At 41.5% G+C, this 23081-nt stretch overlaps 1 protein-coding gene and 1 long non-coding RNA gene across 6 annotated transcripts in view; one reads left to right on the forward strand and one right to left on the reverse strand.

Moving 5' to 3' along the window:
* RPTOR (regulatory associated protein of MTOR complex 1) overlaps positions 1 to 23081 on the reverse strand; it is a 386906-nt gene that overhangs the window by 90009 nt on the left and 273816 nt on the right. For all 5 annotated transcript variants that reach the window (XM_088661471.1, XM_035104148.3, XM_088661470.1 and 2 more), the window contains exons 11-13: positions 16368 to 16469; positions 7105 to 7188; positions 6043 to 6153 (exon numbers count right to left, since the gene is read on the reverse strand). In XM_088661471.1, coding sequence (XP_088517597.1) covers positions 6043 to 6153; positions 7105 to 7188; positions 16368 to 16469 — 297 coding nt within the window. The remainder of the gene's footprint in view (positions 1 to 6042; positions 6154 to 7104; positions 7189 to 16367; positions 16470 to 23081) is intronic.
* LOC148686786 (uncharacterized) lies at positions 10713 to 19099 on the forward strand. Its single transcript, XR_015948013.1, has 2 exons — positions 10713 to 10835; positions 18894 to 19099. It is a non-coding gene; the product is annotated as an uncharacterized LOC148686786 (long non-coding RNA).

The raw sequence follows: 23081 nt of genomic DNA on the forward strand, positions 1-23081 counted from the left end.
AGTATAAATGAATGTTTCCCAGCATTTTGCTGTGTCTGATATTAAGGAAAGGACATAGCCCCCACCTCTCCTGATAAGAGAATAATTCCCTTTGAAAGTGAGCTTTCCCCACATTTCATATTGGATGCCAATTAGATGAGAATCAAGCAGGCTGGCTTTTAGTGCTAATAAGGCTCATTAGCAACTGCATCTTGAAACATTGTGCACTTGCATGCCAGTTTAAGCATTGGGGATGACATATTAAGGCCAGAAAAAGATGAATGAACACATACACATACATACTGGTACATACATTTATATGAAAGACTAAAGTGACATTAGGTAGAGAGAAGAGAAAGGAAGGAGGCTGAATTTGCTTTGAACTCTCTTCAGTGAGTTCTGCAGGAAGATAAACACCAGGTGGGTAAATATTAACCATTCTTTATTCCTGATTGAAAATGCAAGAAGGGGGGGGGTCAAACAAAGCGGGTGGGAGAGACAAAGATTCAAGAGAATAACTACATTGTTCAGGTAACTAAAGCTGCTTGTTGCAGACAGCTGCAAAGCAGGAGAAAATGGCTGAAGCCAAGCTGTATGTATAAGCAGACTTAACTCTTGCTGGGGGGGGGGGTGGTTTGCTGCTTCCAATGAATGGTTATTTTGTTAATACTGGTACCAGTTAGGTAAGTGGCCAATTATTTGTCCAGAAACAGGCTACTACTTCCACCAGATTCCACCAGTATTCTGTCTGCCTGAGGAAAACAGACTCTGCAGTGGAAGACTCTGGTGATAACATTGAGCATTAATCTGTACTCTCAATATGATACCTGTGGGAGGAAAATACTGAATGTACATCAGCATCAATGGCACCTCCCCCCTTCAAGGAATCGTGATATACCAGTAAAAACAGAATGGTGGCAAGCCTGCTGTGAAGGTGGTATGAACTGCCAACATCTGTGAGCAATTAAAGTCCTCTCTGCACGCAGAAGAGGGCAGGCAACAATGGGCTTTCATTATCAGCTGCATATTTACTCCCTCAGCAGGGAAGAAAAAATATGAACCTTGTGATGCTGAAACACAAATCTGAGAGTGGCACACACCTACCTAAGCTTAAGTATAAGATGCTAGATTCATCATTGAAGGGCACAATCTAAAATAAAGGGGTGTTGGGAACATTTTGTTTGGTCACAAGATCTCACTCTTCCCTAAAATTCTACTAGTGGGATTTTTCAGTAGTACTTTATTACACAGGTTAAAGAGTCACCATCTTCTCTTTTGAAAACCTCAGTATACTTATTTAAATGGGCATTGACATTAATACAGTAAAATACTGAGCAGTTGCTCTTTTACTAATGTGGTTATTTCTCTCTCTACAATAAGCATCCCACTGGCACCATTATTACATGGAGTTTAAATTAACACTAGTTAACTTATGTACTGTCAGGAGTTGGATGGTGATGGTCAATTATACTATCATTAATGAGGTGATCACAGTTACAACTCCTTAATTCTTGTGCCTGCAGGCTAGCAAAGGATATTGTTTATATTTGTCTATCTATGGCTTTAAGAAAGAATTCTTAAAACAAAAACAGGAGAGCTGGAAGTTCTACTGGCCTGATTTCAGCTGCCCAAACATTCTGATTATGTAGGAAAGTTATGAATGAACACTATTGGGAATTTAAAAATGTATTATCCACCAAATCTAAACCTGATGTTAATACATGTTGATTACTTGATCTAACATACCTTTACAATGTTTTAATGATTAGCACATCACATAAAACAAAACCAATAACCCACCTCCCACAAACACATTTAAAAAGCCATAGAATGTTAATCAGCCAAATGCTTGGTTGAAGAGAAACTTTTTCGCCTAGAGCCTAAATATATGTAAGAAAGGCCCCACACAACCCTCCCTCTACAAACTGTAGGTCCCTCTTCAATGGCCTGGAGATTACGTGCACTCCTAAGACCACTGTTTCAACAGTCATTCATTGGGTTTGCACTGGCTGAATGGTACATTGAGATGGAGCCCAACAGCATAGGCTTCTTTCCTTCTGGACATCTTACTTTAATCCCCAACATCCTAGGACAGGCATAGGCAATCTCGGCCCTCCAGATGTTTTGGGACTACAACTCCCATAATCCCTAACCACTGGTCCTGTTAGCTAGGGATGATGGGAGTTGCAGTCCCAAAACGCCTGGAGGACCAAGTTTGCCTATGTCTGTCCTAGGGGAAGGGCCGTAGCTCTGTGATGGAACAGCTGAGGTCCCAGATTCAATCCCCAGCATCTCTAGATAGGGCTGGGAATAACTTCTGCCTGAAACCTGAAGAGCCACTGCCAATCAGTGTAGACAATACTAAACAAGATGGATCACTGGTCTGATTCAGTATACAGCAGCTTCCTATGTTCCCATATGGTTGAAGAGTCATATTACAACACTGTGTCCACTACCCCCAAATGTGTCCACCCCCCCAATGTCAACAATAGTTGTGCCCATATTTGCTCAAGAGGGTTGGCAGGCTTTCTGCTTCTATTGCCTGCTGTGTGTGTGTCTAGATGGACATTATCCAATATGTCCAGCTGCAAAACAAAACAAAACAAAACAAAACAAAACATGAATACTATGAATACTGCAGCACCAAACCACAGGATTAGGCCATAAGTATTCAAACACTAAAATGGATATAGAAACAAAAGATGTCCACACAAAGTGCCCATAGAGCGTTTTTAAAAAGATACAACATCTGCTAGCTTTGCCACTTTGCTCATTCTGCACAGGCAAAAAGTTTTTTTTTTTTTAAAAAAAGGAAAGGCACTAACTAGACCCAGTCCAAAACCAAGCTTTCCAATATAACATACACTCATGCGTACTAGTGCATACTTGTGGCATCCTCTCACTCCTCTTTTTCTGATCTTTTAGTTCTTTGTTCATCCTGCAGACAAAACCATGATGTGTAGAAGATTTTTCTGTCAAGGTGAATGTGAGAGAAAAGCTAGTTGGAAGAATGAGTAAGTAGACTACACTGAGTCTTCAATGATCCAACAGTATACATACAGTGTGCAACCAAGCCATAATCCAGGGATCAGTGCTCCAGACAATAAAGCTGCCCCATAGCATATGTGCTGGAGAGAACATGAAAAGCAACAGAACTCTAATTGAATCAGAACCAGGGAAACATTTGAACTCAAAGTCTGTTTTAAACATGATTTTTATTAAATCCTGTTCTCATATAGGACTCCAATTTCGATTACTTAAGCTTTAGAAATTCTGCAGTATCAGAATCAAAGAATCATAGAATGGTAGAGTTGGAAGAGACGCTGAGGCTGATCTATTCCAGGCCCCTGTAATGCAGGAAAATGCAGCTGTCCCATATGGGGATCGAACCTGCAACCTTGGTGTTATCAGCACCATGCTCTAACCAACAGCTATCCAGGTACAGTATTCCCAAAAACATTAGCTGGGCCCTGAGGTACAACCATGTGAAATTAAGTATATGCTTACAAACTGAAAAGGATTATTTTAACCTGGTAGCTCTTATCTAGCAACCCACTACTACTAAAAACTTACTGTTATTTTAAAAATATTTCAACTGTTCCAAGTGCTTTCACATGTAATCTAGTTGTGATCCGTACAACAAGCCCCTAAGGAAAGTCACCATTGCTGTCTTCCATATTGCAGATGGTGGGACTGAGGCTAAGAGACAGTGATTTGCCTAAGGTCACCTAGCAAGCTCACGGCCGAGGCACAATTCAAATAGGGTACTTCATAGCTAAGCCACTACAATGCACATAAATACACTTTTAGCTTTCCTCCACTTTCTACCTTCTTTTACTTCTGTCACACAGATGTGATTCACTGCAGCTGAACAATTAATCACTACATCTATCTTTCAGTCAACACACCAAAACAACAGCTTCTCATGACTGCCTACAGCAGCTGGGATAATGCTTTCACTTACATTCAAAGGACATTCCCCTGCAGCCATTGTTACCTGACATAAATCTTGCAAAATGACTAGCTCTGGAATGCCATGGCCATGCAAGAAACATACCCATAAGAGCCTAAACCTTAAGGGATAATTGCTGCTGGGCTGTTAGGCAACAGACCATGTCCTATGCCCCTCCCAGCCCCCTCCTCTACTTTTAACACACTGCACTTCATTCTTTGTCACACTTTGACGGACAGTCATGAAAATCTAATATGTAATGGATTTTGGATATACACTGCAAACACAAATGCTTCTATGTCTTCATTTTTATGTTAAATTCCCCACTAAGTGATGGGAGAAAGAAATGGCCGGGCATTGTCACCTTTATCACAGGTTGACAGGGAATCCTTTTGTGATGGACATCTCCCCTACCTTTGCTATTATACTTATAGCTAATGGGGTGGGGGGAATGGGGTGTGAACATGAGTTGATGTTTCACAAATGATAAAGGAGGAAAAAGTACAAATGTTTCCCAGCCTAAGATATTATATCCAGTGGAGTGAACAAAACATGGAAAGGGCTTCCTGTCTCAAAATCCCAGAATTGCTGCAGAATGCTGGATCATAGACAGCATAATGCATAAATGAGGACTAAACTCTAAAGGATTTACATCTCTGGCACTCTAAAGCATGTACTTCAGTCTAAGCTGGAAGGCTACATCCGGCCTTATCTTTTAAAGACGGGAATGTGTTCTGTACTCCCTGACAACAATTTCATTGGCATATTGGCCTCCACAGTGCTGTGTGCCAGATTCGGTGAATATATTCTTATTCTGAATTATACATGGAGGCTTGTATCTCCAGCCAAACAAAAACATATATCAAAAAAAGAGCTTTTTCTTCCCCAGAACAGCTTGAAGATTACTTTTCATTTTCTTTGCAGTCCAAAATCCTCTTAAAACATTATCCAAAATATATTTAATAACACTAAACATAACTCTGGATCAGCAGGAAAGGATGCCAGTGCGTGATCATGGCTCTTTCCTCCTGCTTGTGCTTAAAGCATTAATCAGCAAAGGCAATCAAAATACTTAAGTCAACACAAATACTGTAAATGTCAGGCTTGTAAAAAATATCTAGTTTTGATGTTGTAATACTTATATTGGTTAATCATTTCTGTCTGCAATTACCTTTATGCACAATGCAAGCTGATACACCTTTAGGTGAATTTAAAATGAGACTACGATAGGAAGTGAGACAGACATAGACTGCCTGCAGAGAACCAGGCAGAGGGCCTTCTCAGTAGTGGCGCCCGCCCTGTGGAACGCACTCCCATCAGATGTCAAAGAGGAAAAACAGCTACGAGATTTTTAGAAGACATCTGAAGGCAGCCCTGTTTAGGGAGGCTTTTAATATTTAATAGATTACTGTATTTTATTTTCCTGTTGGAAGCCGCCCAGAGTGGCTGGGGAAACCCAGCCAGATGGGTGGGGTATAAATAAATAAATAATAATAATTATTATTATTATTATTATTATTATTATTATTATTATTATTATTATTATAGATGCACAGAGTCAACACACAAAATGACCATTGAGCTTTTACTAGCAGGATCTACCAGTAAGTTCCAGTAAATCCCAACTGGCTTCAACGTAGACAGAACGACTGGGATAGCTACATGAAGACATCTGAAGGCAGCCCTGTATCAGGAGGTTTTTAATGTTCAATGTTTTATGTTTTTGTATAATAACAACAACAACAACAACAACAAACCAATAACCCACCTCCCACAAATGCATTTAATAAGCCATAGAATGTATCAGCTTACTGCCTGGTTGAAGAGACACTTCTTCTCCTGGAGTCTAAAGATATGTAACAAAGGTGCCAGGGAAGAGTATTCCACAACTGCAGGAGCTGGCCAGGTCCCTCTTCAATGGCCTGCAGATTGCAGGCACTCCTAAATCCAACTTGTTCATGATTCCACAATAATTCCCTTTGGGCAAGTCTCTCATACTAATGACATTCCTAAGCGTGAACAAGTTATCTCATGTGTTGCCTCTGCAATGAATCAAGGCAGCCCTTTTAACATATTCTACATCACTAAATTAACATTTCATGGTTACTCACACTGTCCACTGCAAGGATTTTGGCCCAGATGAAGACCAGAAGAGGTCTTAGCTCTCGAGCAGAACTCTGGAGAAGCTTTAGCACATAAGGGAAAATGCCAACAGACAGAGCCTAGAGGAAGAAAGTTTGAAAATCAAAAATAAACTTAGGAAGTATGGAGTAGGTGAACCCAGCACAAACTTTAATAGCATGGCAAACACCTGACAATGAATCACAATGATCATGCTAAAGACATAATCTCAGCATATTTGTCTCAGGTCAGTTTTATTCAAGGATATCAGATGCTTTTTTTCAATCTCATCTGGATTGCCAAAACTGAGACTTAATTTAAAAAACACATTTTGCTCAATGCACAACGTGCTTACGATGCATTGCTCTCCACATCTCTCATTTGACTCTTCTTGCTTCTACTAGGAGGCAGCTTGCAAAAATCTAATCATCAATCCAAACAACACTATTTCTAATGGATACAGTGCTCCATTTCTTTGCTTCTCTCATTTTAATTGAAGATTTAACTTTTACATGTACATCGTTACTCCACCAATGGCTTGTGCACAAGCCATACATAGCTCAAATCCTCAAATGATTTTGACCCAATTTTTTTCTCATTTAAGGTCCAGGTAGGCCATGTTTGAAGTATGGGTAAAATTTACAACAGCTGGGGAAGCATCTAGTTTATTTTCATTTTACTCAGGCAGCTTGTTCAATAAATCCAACATGTCCATAAAAAACTGTATAAGCATTCACATTGCCTCTCTTATTATCACTATCCGTAGCCTCAGATGAAATTGGAGAGGCCAAACAAGGATGGGATTGCCATCTTCAGCTAATGTGTACTACATATAAAGGAATTCTCATCAGTTCTATAGCCATCTGAAGCTCTAGCAGCCTGATTTATGTTGACCTCAGGGTCATACAACTCTTGAAAACTAGTGTCCAGTTCTTCAAATTTGTGAGACATTATTTTCTATAACCTGCAAGGATGAATTCTTCACTCATACATGCTAATTATATAGCCAGCATCTTTCATTTTCCAAAAAGATGGCCATAATAAGTACCTACCAGGCTAACAGCCCAGGGACCTAGGTCCAAAAACCGTCCCAGTAAATCAAGAGCTCGCAACCGATGCACTTGACTTAACAGCACCTGCAGAAAAAGGGAGAGAGTGAGGGGAAAACAGATTGCAGTGTAAAGCACCTGAAATTTTGAAATTCTGGAGCATATGTAAGATCAGGGAAAGGTTATATTCAAGCACCAACATCTCACTTTCAGAAAAATATAATTACTGTATACAATATGGACTACAACTGGGCCATGATCAGAAACAAAATAATCCACTTGCAGAGCAGATAACCAAGAAAAAATACCAAAGGATACCACAGAATACATGTAAGGTCATACATGATTTGCATTATATGATCAATAAATTAAGCATGTAGAAGACTTTCCAGAAAACCCTTACCCATTGCAAATATGGAAACATAACATTAAGTCTAAGAGAACATCAAAGGCACTGCCTTTGTAGGTATCTGATTACCATATGCTGAGAACCCAAAAAGAAGGCTATGTTGTGTCATCATGCATTGCTAAAAGTCTTCCACGGGATTTTGTCCAGTCAGTGTTGTAAGCAAGTACAGGACTAGAAGAAGAGAAGTGTCTTGCTTAAGGTCACAAACTAAATACTGGAGGGTCTGAGCTCCCAAGCTCCAAACAATTCTTTTGAAAACCACCTCACACATCTGCTGTTGCAACACAACCCATCTCAGAAGGCAAACTAGAAATGGCATTTAAAAAAATAAAAAAATACATGCTACAACAAGGCCAGGCACCTAAGATGCTCTCTCTCCCCTTTAGTCTCTCATTCGAAGTGTAGGAGGCTGGCTCCCAGAGGTGGGAAAGCAATGGCACTGTGGTTTGCAAATGGGCAGCTTATTAATCAGCAGGCGTCTACCCCATTTGTTGGTCAACTTCCTTCATCCACCCTACAGCCATGATTACGCGGAGCAGGTATCTGATGGACATTCCAGAGTAACTCATAAGGGCAGGCAGGGAGTGAACTAGGCAGACTATATTTGTGCTCTCGTGCTGCTGCAGTACGCTGGAGTCTCAAAACCCTAGGATCAGGGCCATGTAAGCTGTTGTTGTTTAGTCGTTTAGTCGTGTCCGACTCTTTGTGACCCCATGGACCAGAGTATGCCAGGCACTCCTGTCTTCCACTGCCTCCCGCAGTTTGGTCAGACTCATGTTGGTGGCTTCGAGAACACTGTCCAACCATCTCATCCTCTGTTGTCCCCTTCTCCTTGTGCCCTCCATCATTCCCAACATCAGGGTCTTTTCCAGGGAGTCTTCTCTTCTCATGAGGTGGCCAAAGTATTGGAGCCTCAGCTTCAGGATCTGTCCTTCCAGTGAGCACTCAGGGCTGAGTTCCTTAAGAATGGATAGGTTTGTTCTTCTTGCAGCCCATGGGTCCTTCATGGATCACTGCCTTGTCATGGCGAAGGGGCTTAAATAACTCTGAGAAGCTATGAGCTATGCCATGCAGGGCCACCCAAAATGGACAGGTCATAGTGGAGAGTTTTGACTAAACGTGATCCACCTGGAGCAGGAACTGGCAACCCACTCCAGTATCCCTGCCAAAAAAAACCTCCATGGACAAAGACAACAGGCCATGTAAGCTACAGAACAGTTAATCTACATTGTTGTTTTTTAACTGTGTGCACCGGGCAGGACAAGTGTTGCCAGTTGTTGCCTGCTTCTTCAGTTCTTTGCTCCTGCTAGGGCAGCACTTTGCTATTTTTGCAGGGGATGCCTTTTTAGATGAAGCTAAGGAAAAGGTTGAATCTGTGGTGGTGTGTGTGTGAGAGAGAAGATTAAACTGAAAATTGCATCTCCAGTCCAATATATAATGAACAGCAAGAAGCTATTCAAAAGGAATTGGAAGCAGTAATCAGTCTTTGTTTTCCTTGGCAAATAGATGCTAAGAGGTCAGAGTGGAGAGAAAAGGAACAGGAGGAGGCTGCACATTAGTAATTTAATACAGACTCATTAAAACCACATCCAGCTATGTTAATGAGCTGGTAGATCTACAGACCTCTAAAGAATGAAGGCTCCCAAACAATAAAATATTATATATTAACATGGCATTAAAGAATAATGTAATCATTTACCAATATATTTCAATAGTATGCTGCATGGCTATAGGCTAAAAATGACTAGATTTATAGTCAACAATCCTTAGTGGTTGTCTGTGTTTTAGGACATTAGGAGATATGAAATTGCTTTAATTGTTTTTATATATGAAATTTGTTTATATGTTTTTTACTGTTGATGTTTAAATCACTTTGAGATGTTTACTAGGAATTTAGCACCCATATAACAGATGCTAAACAGTAACACAAAATTCTAAGAAATGGGTATACCACAATAATAGTCAAATGTCTTTTTTTTGGGGGGGGGGGTTTACTTATTTGAAGTGCTTGTCAGATGCACAGAAATATTATCAGCATTTACCCTTCATTGTCTTAGTGGATCATCAATACCTTTTAATGATAAAATCTGTAGGTGTAGACCGTAATCTTCTGAAAACTACAGCTATTGTGGGTACCCTTTCCTGACCTTACTCACATAGCCCCTACATAGAGACAGTTAAAAGGTAAAGGGACCCCTCCCTGACCATTAGGTCCAGTCGTGACCAACTCTGGGGTTGCAGTGTTCATCTTGCATTATTGGCCGAGGGAGCTGGTGTACAGCTTCCAGGTCATGTGGACAAAGCCGCTTCTGGAGAACCAGAGCAGCACACGGAAACACCGTTTACCTTCCCACTGTAGCAGTACCTATTTATCTACTTGCACTTTGACGTGCTTTCGAACTGCTAGGTTGGCAGGAGCTGGGACCGAGCAACAGAAGTCTCACCCCGTCGCGGGGAATCCAACTGCTGACCTTCTGATCGGCAAGCCCTAGGCTCTGTGGTTTAACCCACAGCGCCACCCGCGTCCCAATAGAGACAGTTACTGCAGTATAAAAGAGCTGATTTGTCAAGGGTGCTTCCCAGTCATAGGAATGCAGATGGCAGACAGTTAACTCTTTATTGTCAAAGATAACACAGTCGCTTCTGCAGCTCTGGATAGCTATGCACACCAATCTAGCAACTAGGCAGCTATTCTCAGGTCTGTGCTCTATGGAGCTGTTGCAGGTCTGTGCTCTATGGAGCTGTTCCTCCCATGGGATGCATGCACACATTTAGAGACTGCAACTTTCTCTACTCATCCCTTTTCAATCCCCTCCTGGTTCTGGGGGACAGTGGTGCAGGAGAGGGTGGGGTCTCTTGCCTCAACAGGTCAAGGAGCATCTAGGGCAGGGAGGGTGCTCATCAAGTGGTGCTGCATAGTTCCATTCCTCCCTCCCATATCCTAGTCCTCATCCTCAAGTGCTGATTTGAATCAGAGAGGTGAGAGGGAACCATGCCAGGGGCCAAATCTCAACTTAATCCCAAATTTTATCTACTCATTTCAGTCACCCAGTTTAACCCCTGTTGGGTTATTTTCAACTTGCTTAACATTTCACTGTGCGAAATAAATTGATGTTATCTGCAAACTGGCTACCACACTACACATTTCACTTGCAATTAAGTGAACTGTACTGTTTACTTTCCTCCACTGTGAAAATAGTCTATCTATTGTAGCTCTTTGCCTCCTATTTTTTAACGAGTCTATAAGAGAAGCTGGTCTCTTATCCCATAACCTTTAGAAGCTTTTGGTGAGAGACTTTGTCAAGCTTTTGGAAAATCCAAGAACGTAAGTATATTCTGGATTGTACCTATCTATATGTGTTGGAAAAACAATACTTCCCTTTCTTTGCTCAGCAGGACTTATCCTATAGGTTAAATAACTCTGCCTTTTATAAAACTTTTTCCCAATATACCTGAGACAGAGGTTAGATTCAGCAGCTTCCCTTCCAATGGTAAGAACAGTGGCTTTTAAGCAATTTTACATGTGATTTCTTAAAGAGCTCTCATGTGAACAGTATCTGGCTCCAGACTTCTAGATAGTGTTCTGAACTGACTAAAAGGAGTGGATAAGGCATTAGGAAAGACTTGCAAAGGGGAGATTATCGTAGTCTAGCAGGAGATAACCAGAACATGAACAATGGCTTCAGCAATAGATACAAAAAGGAAATTATAATCCTGGAGATAATGAAAAGGAGGAATGAAGATAGACAAACACAACTTGGCTATGCAAAGGGCATTGGAAATTTTTGTATTAATACTTTTTGTTCAGCAGAACGTGTAAAAACCAGTTTGGAGAGGATCAAGAATATTGCAGGCAGAAGAATAATAAGCAAAGACAGCAAGTACAACTACCGGTAGGTAGTTTGGAGATGAGGGAGGTAATTCAGCAGGAGGAAAATTCTACACTCAATATATTTTACATGTATTGGAAAAGTTGTTCAGTAATTTTGATAAGAAATTATTTGACAATTTCTAACACAGAGAAAATCTAAGGAGAAAATCTAAGGTGTGCCTTTGAAAGGGATTCCGAAAGAGCATACATACAGGGCATGTGTGGCACACTAGTGAGATCTAAATTTCTTTTTATTTTAAACTTGCAAGACATCATATAAGAAAGCCACCTTAGTCTCTTGTGTTTTTGCACATGAGCAAAAAATGGGTCAAGCAGCAAGAGTAACAAGGCTGAAAGTAATCAGTGTCTATAAAGATGCTCCTCACATTATCTGAATCAGGCACCCCCAAACTTGGCCCAGATGTTTTGGGACTACAATTCCCATTATCCCTGACCACTGGTCATGTTAGCTAGGGATGATGGGAGTTGTAGTCCCAAAACATCTGGAAGGCAGAGTTTGGAGATGGCTGATCTGAATCATCATTATTACCTCTGGAGCCTACATAAAATACATTAATCATAGAAATATTCTTTCATAGCATAACTCTCACCTTTACCTTTCTGCAAACCCATAAACTGCATTGGTGCCACTTATCTGAACTAGATCTGATACATTTGAGCAGGGCCCCAAGACTAGAGCTGTGCTGAATTATTGTCACCCATGAAAAACTTGTGAATGAAAGGAAGGGCCGGAGGGGCTAAGAACAACCCCCTTGGCTCAGCTTATTTGTGCACAAATCACCTCCCAGTAACCGCTGCTTTTTCTCTGATTTGCAGCTTTGCTACAATTTTTCTTTTATAAAAAATGGTTCCTCCTAAGGTAATTGCCAGTTAGCCAGGGATCTCAAGGGCAATGTGATAATCTACCACCTCCCATGGGAGTCTGTTCAACTGTCAAACAGCTCTTACCATCAGAAAGTTCTTCCTGATGTTTAGTCAGAATCTCATTTCTTGTAACTTGAAGCCATTGGTTCAGGTCCTAGCCTTCAGAGCAGGAGAAACAAGCTTGCTCCATCTTCCATATGACAGCCCTTTAGATAACTGAAGATGGATATTATATCTCCAAACTAAGCATACCTATTCCTTTTGAACAGGTTGTACACCTCAATTTCTACATTCCAGTCATGAGTCTTGTCCCACCAGGTTTCAGTAATGCCTATTAGGACATATTTGCCATGTTGTATTAAGAACTCAAGTTCTTCTTGCTTGCTTCCCATAGTCTGTGCATTTGTGTAGAGACAACTGAAACCATGAGTCATTCCTCCACACACTGCTGCCTTGGGCACCCTCTGTAGGGAATCACCTGCCAGCACATCATGTCTCTTCCTTCTCTGGAGAGCAGCAGGAATAATTCTGTGCATTATACCTTCCACTGCCACCTCATTGTGTTCTGAGGTCTGCATCTGTATTCTTGATCTTCTGGTCGAGAATTGGGCTAGCCTCTCAAACTCCTCCAAACACCCCTGTTTACAAGTCCTGGTCACATGCTGGATTTCTTCCTGTAGTGCTTGTATTAAAAGTGCAGCTGCCCTGCCTTCATTCCCATCATTCCAATTCCGAGCAGGCTTCCTGATGCCATGTAGCTAATCAGATTTTGCTACCTTATATGATGACACGTTCACAGCCAAATGAAGACAACACTTCCTGTCCTCACTCCAAATGGGCAAAAATTACCACTTTCCTTTTTACAGCTCCCATGTAAATAGTTGAATTGGGTGGTTACATTGGACGTGGGGCAATGATTTTCACCATCAGGATACATTCAGCCCTTGTCAAGACATGGTTAGCTACCACAAAGCAGCTACCATAAAAGCTACCATAAAAGCAATACTCCCTCACAAGCTGCATATACTCACTGCTGGAAATGGGCACAGAAACTTGTCTTAAAAAAATTACGTTTTAATATTCTGATTCTTAATATTGCAGATATATGAAAAACAAAACTATTCTTTGTTTGATACTAAACAAAAGTGAACTTTACAATTGAGACCTAGCAAACTCTGATCCCTGTCTGATAAGAAAAGCAAAACACTGCTTGCAAAACCAGAGAGGCAAATATACAGAAAAGGCAGGGGATCCGAGATTTCTTTTTTTAAAAAAATATTCTATGTATATGCAAATACCAAACCACCTACCCAAAGCAGGAATGAATACATTCAAGGAGGTTTTAAATTAAAATTGCAGGATAGCACAGGTCAAACAGCAGCCGATGCCATTATTTAAAGGCAGCAGTAGATAAAACAAAACCTTCCTTGGCATCTGCAATTAGGCATTGCATCCACAAGGCAACTACTAATCCTTCTGAGCTGCACTGGATACAGTTTGGAAAGCAAATGCCTCATCGAGATTTAACAATCAACAGTTGAAACATATACCAAAGTGGGCAACTCCCTTACCCTATGAAATCGTTGTCTCTCCCTCCCTCCCACCCCCACCCTGCCCTTCTCTACATGGGTAATCCATTTCCGTCAAGTCTTTCCCAACAGATCAGAAATTCTATAGGAACTTCATTGTTAAAAAGTCAATAAAAGGCCATTTACAAAAGAATCGTCCTCCTGTGAATATTACAACCATTTCAAGGACAATATAATGCCAAAGTATAAGAAGAGAGAAATGTGGGAGTGAAGTCTCTCTCTTCTAGATCAGTTACCTAAGTTCAGATGCACTGTGCAAGTGGGCACATTCATGGGGATAAAACATCTACATGCTTTGCCAAATTTAATTAAATCACATCATGATTCAAATCTAATGAAACAATGTAAACTTGGTTGCCCTAATGAATCCTCCCATCTGTGCTGACTTTTCCACCGGCTTAGTCACTTCTCCCTAAGAAGCAATAGGAAGCAGGTGGGTATCTTAATATTGTTGCAAAATTAATGATCGTAGCATCCCTCTGATGTCAAGTCACTCAACAGATTTGATGCTGGATTAGAAATCTCCCTGTCTCCACGGCTTTGTCAGAGATAAACTGCCCATCTATCACCCCTTTCCAAGAATGATCTCCCAGGCTTCAGAGGCTCTACAAAATGAAGAGTCAGATTCACAAAGATTGATGATACTGCCAGCCATGATGCAAGATTGTGGATCTAAGTGGGAATGAGAGTCCTTTCCTATTATAAGAGAGGAAAATGGACGCCCTTGGATAGTCCCATTCCTCTAAGTAGGAAGAGTCTATGACTGGCTAACGTCAAGTAAATGAAAACAAAATATGACCAAGTGTCCTCAAATAACTGCAGGAAATAACGATTCACTCTTTGGTTGCAGTCAGCATTGCCTGTGCAGATTATTAGAAAACTGAACAGTTCTCACACATCAAAGTATAGTTCTCAAAGGTATGGGATAGTACAATGATGATATATATTTGTTATTTTTTATTCTGTGCCTCCCAGGAAACTTGTGCATTGCAGTTAGGGCTCAAGGCAGAACTGAGTAACTACTGAATTCTATATTCCACCAAAATGCTGGAACATCTATTTTTTGCTTTATTGTCTCAATAGGCCTGGGTGATCTCACATTCTGTTTTGTACCTTGAGAAACTAAGTCACTTATATCTGCAAAATTCCTGTATTCCAGCTCAAGACTGTTATTAAATTACAGGCTTCAGGAGCAACACCACTCCCCGCTTCCCTCACACTGTCTTCTAATAATAATGGAAGGGTGCTATTTTTTCAGCACAGGAAAGCGAACAAATGTGAATTAATCTCTGGCTATGCCGTTTTGCAGATATTAAATGCAAAGGGTAACACTTGCTGGTGCATTTTTAATGTCAGAATTCAATGACTTCTAAATTTTGAAACAAAATTTTAAAAAAATCCTTCCAGTAGCACCTTAGAGACCAACTAAGTTTGTCATTGGTATGAGCTTTCGTGTGCATGCACACTTCTTCAGATACGAAGAAGTCTATGACTGAAGGTCATCCATTTAATGCAAGACGATGCACATTTCTTGCAACTGACAGACCATTATTATTATTATTATTATTAATCCACCTTTTCCCCTGACAGGACTCACGGCAATTTAAAGATAAAAATAAAAACCATTAAAAAAACAATTAAACCTTGATAGAAATATAGATAATAAATAGTTTTAATTCTATCTGCTAAAACCATGCAAATAATTACAATAAAACAGCATGGCACCAGCCCTTTCATTAAAAGCAGTCAGTTCCCAAAACCCTGTTGGAAAGATAAGTCCCTGTTGTCACTAGCAGTGCTTATTTTCTAAAAATAAATAAATGTTTAGGGGCACTCTCATTTTGACTCAAGAAAATCACCATTTTATAGTTCAAAGCGGGGTAAATAAATACTGTAAATGGACAAAAGTAAAAAGAACATGCATTACCCCCACACATTCCACACTGCTTCACACACTGACAATTCGCTGTGCTAGAGAATAAACTAAAAAAAGAAAAAAGTTTCTTCTCCCATTAGATTCACAAAATGTTTAGGGGTATGCGTCCCCCTGTGTCTCCCCAGAAAAAAAGCACTGGTTACTAGTAGCCAGTAAATTGTGGGTGGGGGAGAGAGGCTGACATGACTAGCTGTTTTGTGCAAGTGTCTTCCTGGTGCATTCAGCGGGGGGGGGGGGACAGGTGAAGGAGTTAAATTCTGTAGCACTGACTAATGGCCTGCAACCTCAATTTATGCTCACCTGGGGAGCACTTAGGGGGTGGGGTAGTGGGACTATGCTTGTGTGCAATGTGTCTTTTTCAGCAAAGGCCCAGCAAACAATCAGCTCCAATTAGTCTCCAACGCAGTCCACATAATTTATTTACCCAAACACCATCTGGCAGAGAGCAAAGCAGTCAGGGAAAGGCATGCACGCAAATACACACATACTGAGCAAATTTGCAGCTGGCTGGTTGTCCACATGCTGCAGCAGCAGCCGCCTCAGTGAAGCTAGCAGTCTTACTGCTTGCCAACTCACCTGCAGCACAATGGGAAGCTGTTCCGGTGGATTGCGGTTTTCTACTCCCATCGTTAGCCATACCTGAAACGCTGTTAGCTGCTCAGCAAAGAACGGGCTGTGCTGTTGGGGAAACAATGGGCATTGGGTCATTATAAACTATCATGAAAACTGTATGCCAACAAAACAATGCAGGAACTCCAAATTTGCTTGTTTACGAACTACAAAGCAGTGGGGAATTTTTTTTTTTTAACCTCAGCATAACATTAGCAAAAGTTTGTTCCACGCTGATTTTACAGTCTGCTGTGAACCAACTACTTGAAATCATTCATCTACTAAAAAGAATGGGAGGAAAATGGGAGAAAGCTCTTGTTTATAAGTTTTGAATGGTTAATCCGCTGTGCACATTTTCCACTTGTAACTTTGACAGGGCACAAATTCATTTCTTTTTCATGGCTACGCTTTCATATATTCTGTGCAACGGAGCCGCATTTACCGAGTCCAAGGTGAAAATGATTCAGCAACAATGAAAAATGTTTTTCTGTCTCGGCAAAGACATTCACAATTCATACATGCAGTTTTAAATTATATAAGATGGTGTCAAAACAAACAAACAAACAAAAAACCATGCACAAGCAAAACTCATTTCTCCATTTTTTTTAAAAAGAAAAAGATATTCACAAAATGCCTATATTCCATTTCAGTGATATAAATGTCTAAGAAACCTACTGGTTATCTTCCAGTTTTGCTACCCTTAACAATATATGGATATAAGTACAAAACTGGGATGTAAGATATGTCTTACTAGAACTATGTAGAACTTAAAGAGATCTTAAGTCCTTTCTGGGGCCTCATTCCCCTACCTCCTACCTCTTTTTGTGCATGCATATCTTGATTTAATTCATTTATGTGGAGGCCTATGGTTAATACTAACATTCAATTGAAATTTTATTTATTCTTATTTGATAAAATGTGTAACATTTATATACTATTACAATCTGGATGGAACACACAAAGCTATGCAGGTCACTCTTGGGTCCAATTTGAATATTCCCCAAAACAGGGGTGAGGAATCTTTTTGACCTGATGGGCCAGACCAAATACTTATCTCCCCACACTCATGTGGGCCAACTTTGACAGCGGGTGGGAAAATCCATATGTCAACTGACATCATAATGACACCAGGAGATTGGCACTCGCCAATGCCTCTTGTGCAACCTTCCCAAACACACTTTGAAAGTAATTTTTATTTGCGTTTTTACATAGAGTTAAAAATGAATAAGTAAAGAATAAAATGGGGAAAATGAAAACAAAGCCATGACAAACCAAGGACACAACACAAAACACCTAAAGACTTCCCTTCCTCTCCTTCTCTGGTATCTTCTCTTTTAACCTCTCTTCCGCATATTCTAAGTTACCAAGTTCTACTCTTCTTACTAATTATCTCATACTTCCTCTTGTACTGCTGAATTTATTCAAGTCCTACTAAACTGTTCACTTGTTTATACTGATTTCTTAAACACTTTACAAACATTTTCCAATCCTTTCTGCATTCTCAATCATTTTGTTCTCTTATCTTACTAGTCAGACTTGCTAGCTCCGCATATTCCAATAACAAATGCCATTCCTCCTTGGTTGGCGCTACAAGCAAAATTTGGGCTGCCGTAATTGGGGGGGATGGAGACTTCTGTTGTTACTTTTCCCAGAAGAAAAGCTTCTGGTTTCTTGGGAAATGTTCTCTTAAACATTTTTTTTAAGTGCATTATAAATCATTTCCCAGAATTCTTTGATTACTTTACATGACCACCGCATGTGGTAAAATGATCATTCTACCTCTTTGCACCTCCAGCATTTGCCTGTCTTAGCTTTAAACATTTTCGCTAGTTCACTACCATCTGTGGATCATTTTCATGTGGTTTTCGTTCAGTAAATAACACGCAGTATTTTTCAGGTCCATTTTCCATAGCTCCCCCCCCCCAATGCAAACTCATTGCAAACACACCTTGGAAGCACTGCACAAAGACTTTGCAAACCTTGTGCTCAGTTCATCCCAAGCACCATGCACAGGGCTGGCAAAACACTTCATGCAAAATCCCTTTCAGTCAAGTTCCACCTTTAGCTGCCCAACACCTGGTATCTTATATTATGTTGGGTGTAGAGCAAGTGGGCATGATCTGCCCAAAATGGCCTGGTGGGCCACAAGGGGAGGTCTGGATTAGGTTCCCCACCCCTGCCAAACAGCAATCCCTGCCCCCTTACTGCATGGTGGTCTCTACTATGCAGGTAGGAAGTGCTGAGAAGAATGTCACATTAGTTTCCACCCACCGTACCTTGATTTTTAGAGCCAGAAACAGCACTGCTCCTCAAAAGGAATGGGTCTCTTCATGGCATTTGTGTGTGTGTCTCTCTCTAAGGATGCTTTGTAAAGTAAGAGGTGCTTCACTATGCCAAATGCCATGGAAGCATAATTTTTTAAACTGGGAAAACCAGCAATGGAGCCCTGATAATACTGATGAATGCCTAATTAATCTGTTTTTTCATTTGCAGAATCAGAGAGATTTATCTGCTTGAATCACTGACAGCAATGAATTGTTGTACCACTATATTTCTGTACAAGGTCTTGCGGAGAAATGAGATTAATATGCACAAGACTTGAATAAGTAACAAGATCTCAAAGTTAATCACATTTCTGCAAAGCGGGACATCACAAAACGTAGGGTATGTCCTCCCTGAATAAAATATCTACAAACTAAGTTCAAAAGTAGTTGTGCTTTTTAAATGCAGAACTGCTTACGGGGGAGGACAACCAAGCAACAAAAGGATACAAGCTGTTTATTAGAGAATTAGGGCAGGTCTATATGCTAAGGCCACCACAGCTTCAGTGTAAAGTTTGCTCCACACACCATCACATGTAGCGTGCCTAGCCATCTAGATTGTTCCTGACACAAGAAAATAAAAGTTTATATACAACCAGAAGACTTCCTTGGCAGTTGTTCAAAAACTCTTCACACCAAGGGGCAAGTTTTGTTTTATTTACTGTATTGGCCTGAATATAAGCCTCACTACCCCCCAAAATTCTTATTGTGAAAAGTTAAAGTGTAGCTTAAATTTGTGACCTTACAAAAACTGGCTTTTACAATATCGCTGCTGAAACAGACATACAGTAAAACGGAATGGGTGTGAGTGCCTGCGGAATTTTAAGGGAGCGACTTATATTCGGGTATTGTCTTTTTTACTCTCCCCCCCCCCTGAATTTTAAAGGTACGGCTTATATTCGGATGCGGCTTATATTTGGGCCAATGCGGTACGTATTATTACACTTGTATCCCACTTTTCCTCCAAGGAACTTGTGAGAGTTTTCCCCCTTCCCATTTTATCCTCACAACAATCCCGTGAAGTTAGGCTGAGAGGCTGTGAGTGGCCCAAGGTCACACACTGAGCTTCATGACTGAGTGAGGATTTGACCCCGGTCTCCCGAGCCCAAGTTCAACACTCTAAACCAGGGGTCCCCAGACTTACCGGCGTTTGGGCCGGTTCCCACCGCACCAATCGCGCGGCGGGCCGGAGGACGGGGGAGCGCGCGCCTGTGCGGGCCGGCGGGCGGGGGAGTGCGTGCCCATGCGCATGCGCACGGGCGCTTACTGGCACGGAGGCGCGCTTCCAGGGTGGAAAAAGCGCCGAAAATCCGTTGTGCGCATGCGTATGGGCCTCCCCCGCCCCGGAAGTGCACCAGAAATGACCTCTTCCGGGTCGGGAGAGGCCCATACGCATGCGCACAAAGGATTTTCGGCGCTTTTTTCCCGACCCGGAAGAGCGCTGCTGCGCTGCGCGCCGTAAGAGCGGGCGACGGCGGGTCGTCGCGGGCCGGATTGGCAGGCCAATTGGGCCGCATCCGGCCCCCGGGCCGTAGTCTGGGGACCCCTGCTCTAAACACTATATCACCATGGTTCTGATGGGGAACCACACTACATGTTTTCCAAACATATTCCACGTAGTGATCATAACACGTAGGCCAGCTAAGAACTCTTGATTGTGAAATGCTTAATTCCTCAAGGAGCAGCCCATTAAGAAGAAGAAGGAGAAGGAGAAGGAGAAGAAGAAGAAGAGGAGGAAGAAGAAGAAGAAGAAGAAGAAGAAGAAGAAGAAGAAGAAGAAGAAGAAGAAGAAGAAGAAGAAGAGGAAGAGGAAGAGGAAGAAGAAGAAGAAGAAGAAGAAGAAGAAGAAGAAGAAGAAGAAGAAGAAGAAGAAGAAGAAGAAGAAGATGAAGAAGCAGCAGCAGCAGCGTTTGGACTTGATATTCCGCCTTTCACTACCTTAAGGAGTTTCAAAGCAGCTAACAATCTCCTTTCCCTTCCTCCCCCACAACAAACACTCTGTGAGGTGAGTGGGGCTGGGAGCCTTCAGAGAAGTGTGACTAGCCCAAGGTCACCCAGCAGCTGCATGTGGAGGAGCAGGGAAGCGAACCCAGTTCGCCAGATTACGAGTCCACCGCTCTTAACCACTACACCACGCTGGCTCCCTAAGCTTGGGCTGGGAAAAGCAGGGAATCACCCAACTTTCTCAAAACAACAGTTCAGTGGAAACTTAAAAACTAATACTTTTATTATAAGCTTCTGTGGAAAACACAGACTCTCACTCCTGTTCTCACATATGCAAACAGAGGGGGGGGGCTACATTTTCTCTCAGTAGTGGGCTAGCAGTTTTCAGTTGCAATTTCCAGCCGATCCTAAGCCAGGTGTCATGCCCTAGCCTTTGTGAACTTACACCCATACTTATAGTCCTCAAAAGACATATTTAAGAGCTACTGGAAGGTTAAATTCAATAAAAGTAGCCGAAACAGTTGATACTGTTAAATAGTATGAAGTAATTGTCTTGGCTTTCCCACTTTCCCACCTTTCTTCTCAGAAGCAGCCTCCACAGAATCCCCGAACTGTTCTTTAAGGGCCGAGTCAACTAACCTGGTATGCTAATAAAAGCCAGCACAGCTGTTCCCACTAGTCCAACAGTGCTTTCCTCCCCTCACATCTCTCCCAAATCCTCTCAGGAGGGTTGGGAGAATTCCCAGGAAAGCATATTGGGGGGCGGGGGGGCGGACTGTTTTGTCTTGCAAGCAGAAATGCTTGTGCTGATAAAATTCCCCACCTGAAAGAAGCTACTGGGTACAGCAGTGCAAGATTCCAGGGGTTCCAGGCGCTTATCCAGGGTTTGTGTTTCCTTCAGAATGAGGGACAGCGGAGATAGTGGTGTCTTTATGATACAGTAAATGGTTTATATCAGCTTCCGCCCCATTAGTCGTCTGTTTATGATACTTTTTGGGAAGCAGAGACTTCTATTTTATTTTTTCCTTTGTGCTGGTCTACAGTCCCACAAGTAGTTTGTTTTGAGGGCTACAATGTGAACAGCAAAGGAGTAACTGTCTACATTTACCATCACAATTCATAAGAAACGGTAGGGCCCAATTTTATGACCCAGTGTGGGACAATTCATCAGAATTTGAAGGAGCTTGTTTCCTGTCTCTTTGCTTCTATATGTTGAACATTTCAAAGCATCCCTTGCTCCCCACTTCTCCCTTTAATGTACCCCACTCTTTCCCTATAATTTGAATTAGCTCCGCCTATTATTTTCCCCTAGGTATTTTCATGGAGGTTGAATCTGTTCTTTGACCTTGGAAGACTTGCTATGACAATGTTTAAGAAATCCTGTGAGAGAATATTTGACATCTGAGATACTGACTCTGACGTCTGCCAGCCCAGTTACAAAACCGAATGACTAACCTTAATAATACTTAAATTCTCTCCCCCCCTCGTGGTTAACGCTTGAGCCTCCATTAAACCACAATTTCTTATAGGATTACCGCTGGCTGGCAGAAGCTAACTTAGTCTGCTGCACAATAATTCCTGATAGATTGGAGAGCAAAATGTTGATTAGGAAATGGGGGTTAGGATCTAGAACGTTCAGTCATGTTCAATTCACTGTGTGTAAAAGCAATGTAATAGAAAACTAAACCCCCTCAATTTTACAATACACAGAGTTTTAGGATGCAGCTGTAACGCAAAAGCTGACTAACAGCTAGAGGCCAGCAAAGACAAGGATTTAATGGAAAGATGAACTTCTTTCCTAGTCTGTGTAGACAAACAGGAAACAAATAGGAGTTAGCAAAAATGGATTAAAAATGCAATCCAGGGTTGAACTGTTCGTTTACTTTTAAATGTCCACCAGTCCTTCAAAAGAAAAGTAAAGAGAAAAATATAAATCCTTATGCAAAGTGTGTGTGTGTGTGTGTGTGTGTGTGTGTGTGTGTGTGTGTGTGGTTCAAATCTGGTGGTTTCTTTCTTAACCACAGAGATTATTCAGCAATTGTGTAACATTCTTCTGTAGTGGCAAACCACTGGAAACAAAGTGTCCCTGCTGAAAGCAATGTTCAAGCACAGACGATAAAAACTAGAAAAGTACTTATTCCAGATTAGCTAAAAGAGAAATCGTGAACACATTTTTGTGAGTTCTGCAGTCAGAAATATAAGCAACTAGTGGATTTTAGCCCGTTTAAAAACGGGCGCTAGAGGAAGCGGCCTGCCGGGACTGGCTTGGCGGTGGCGGGTCTTCCCGCCACCACCAAGCCAGTTCGCAGCGGGGGCTTTTCGCCGTTTGCCTTCCCCTGAGGGGGAGGCAAACGGCGAAAAACCCCGCCGCGCCGCAATTCGGCTCCGGGACTGGCTTGGCGGTGGCGGGATGTTC

Source organism: Zootoca vivipara, chromosome 2 (assembly GCF_965207765.1).
Source record: "Zootoca vivipara chromosome 2, rZooViv2.hap1.1, whole genome shotgun sequence".
Taxonomy (NCBI): Eukaryota; Metazoa; Chordata; class Lepidosauria; order Squamata; family Lacertidae; genus Zootoca; species Zootoca vivipara.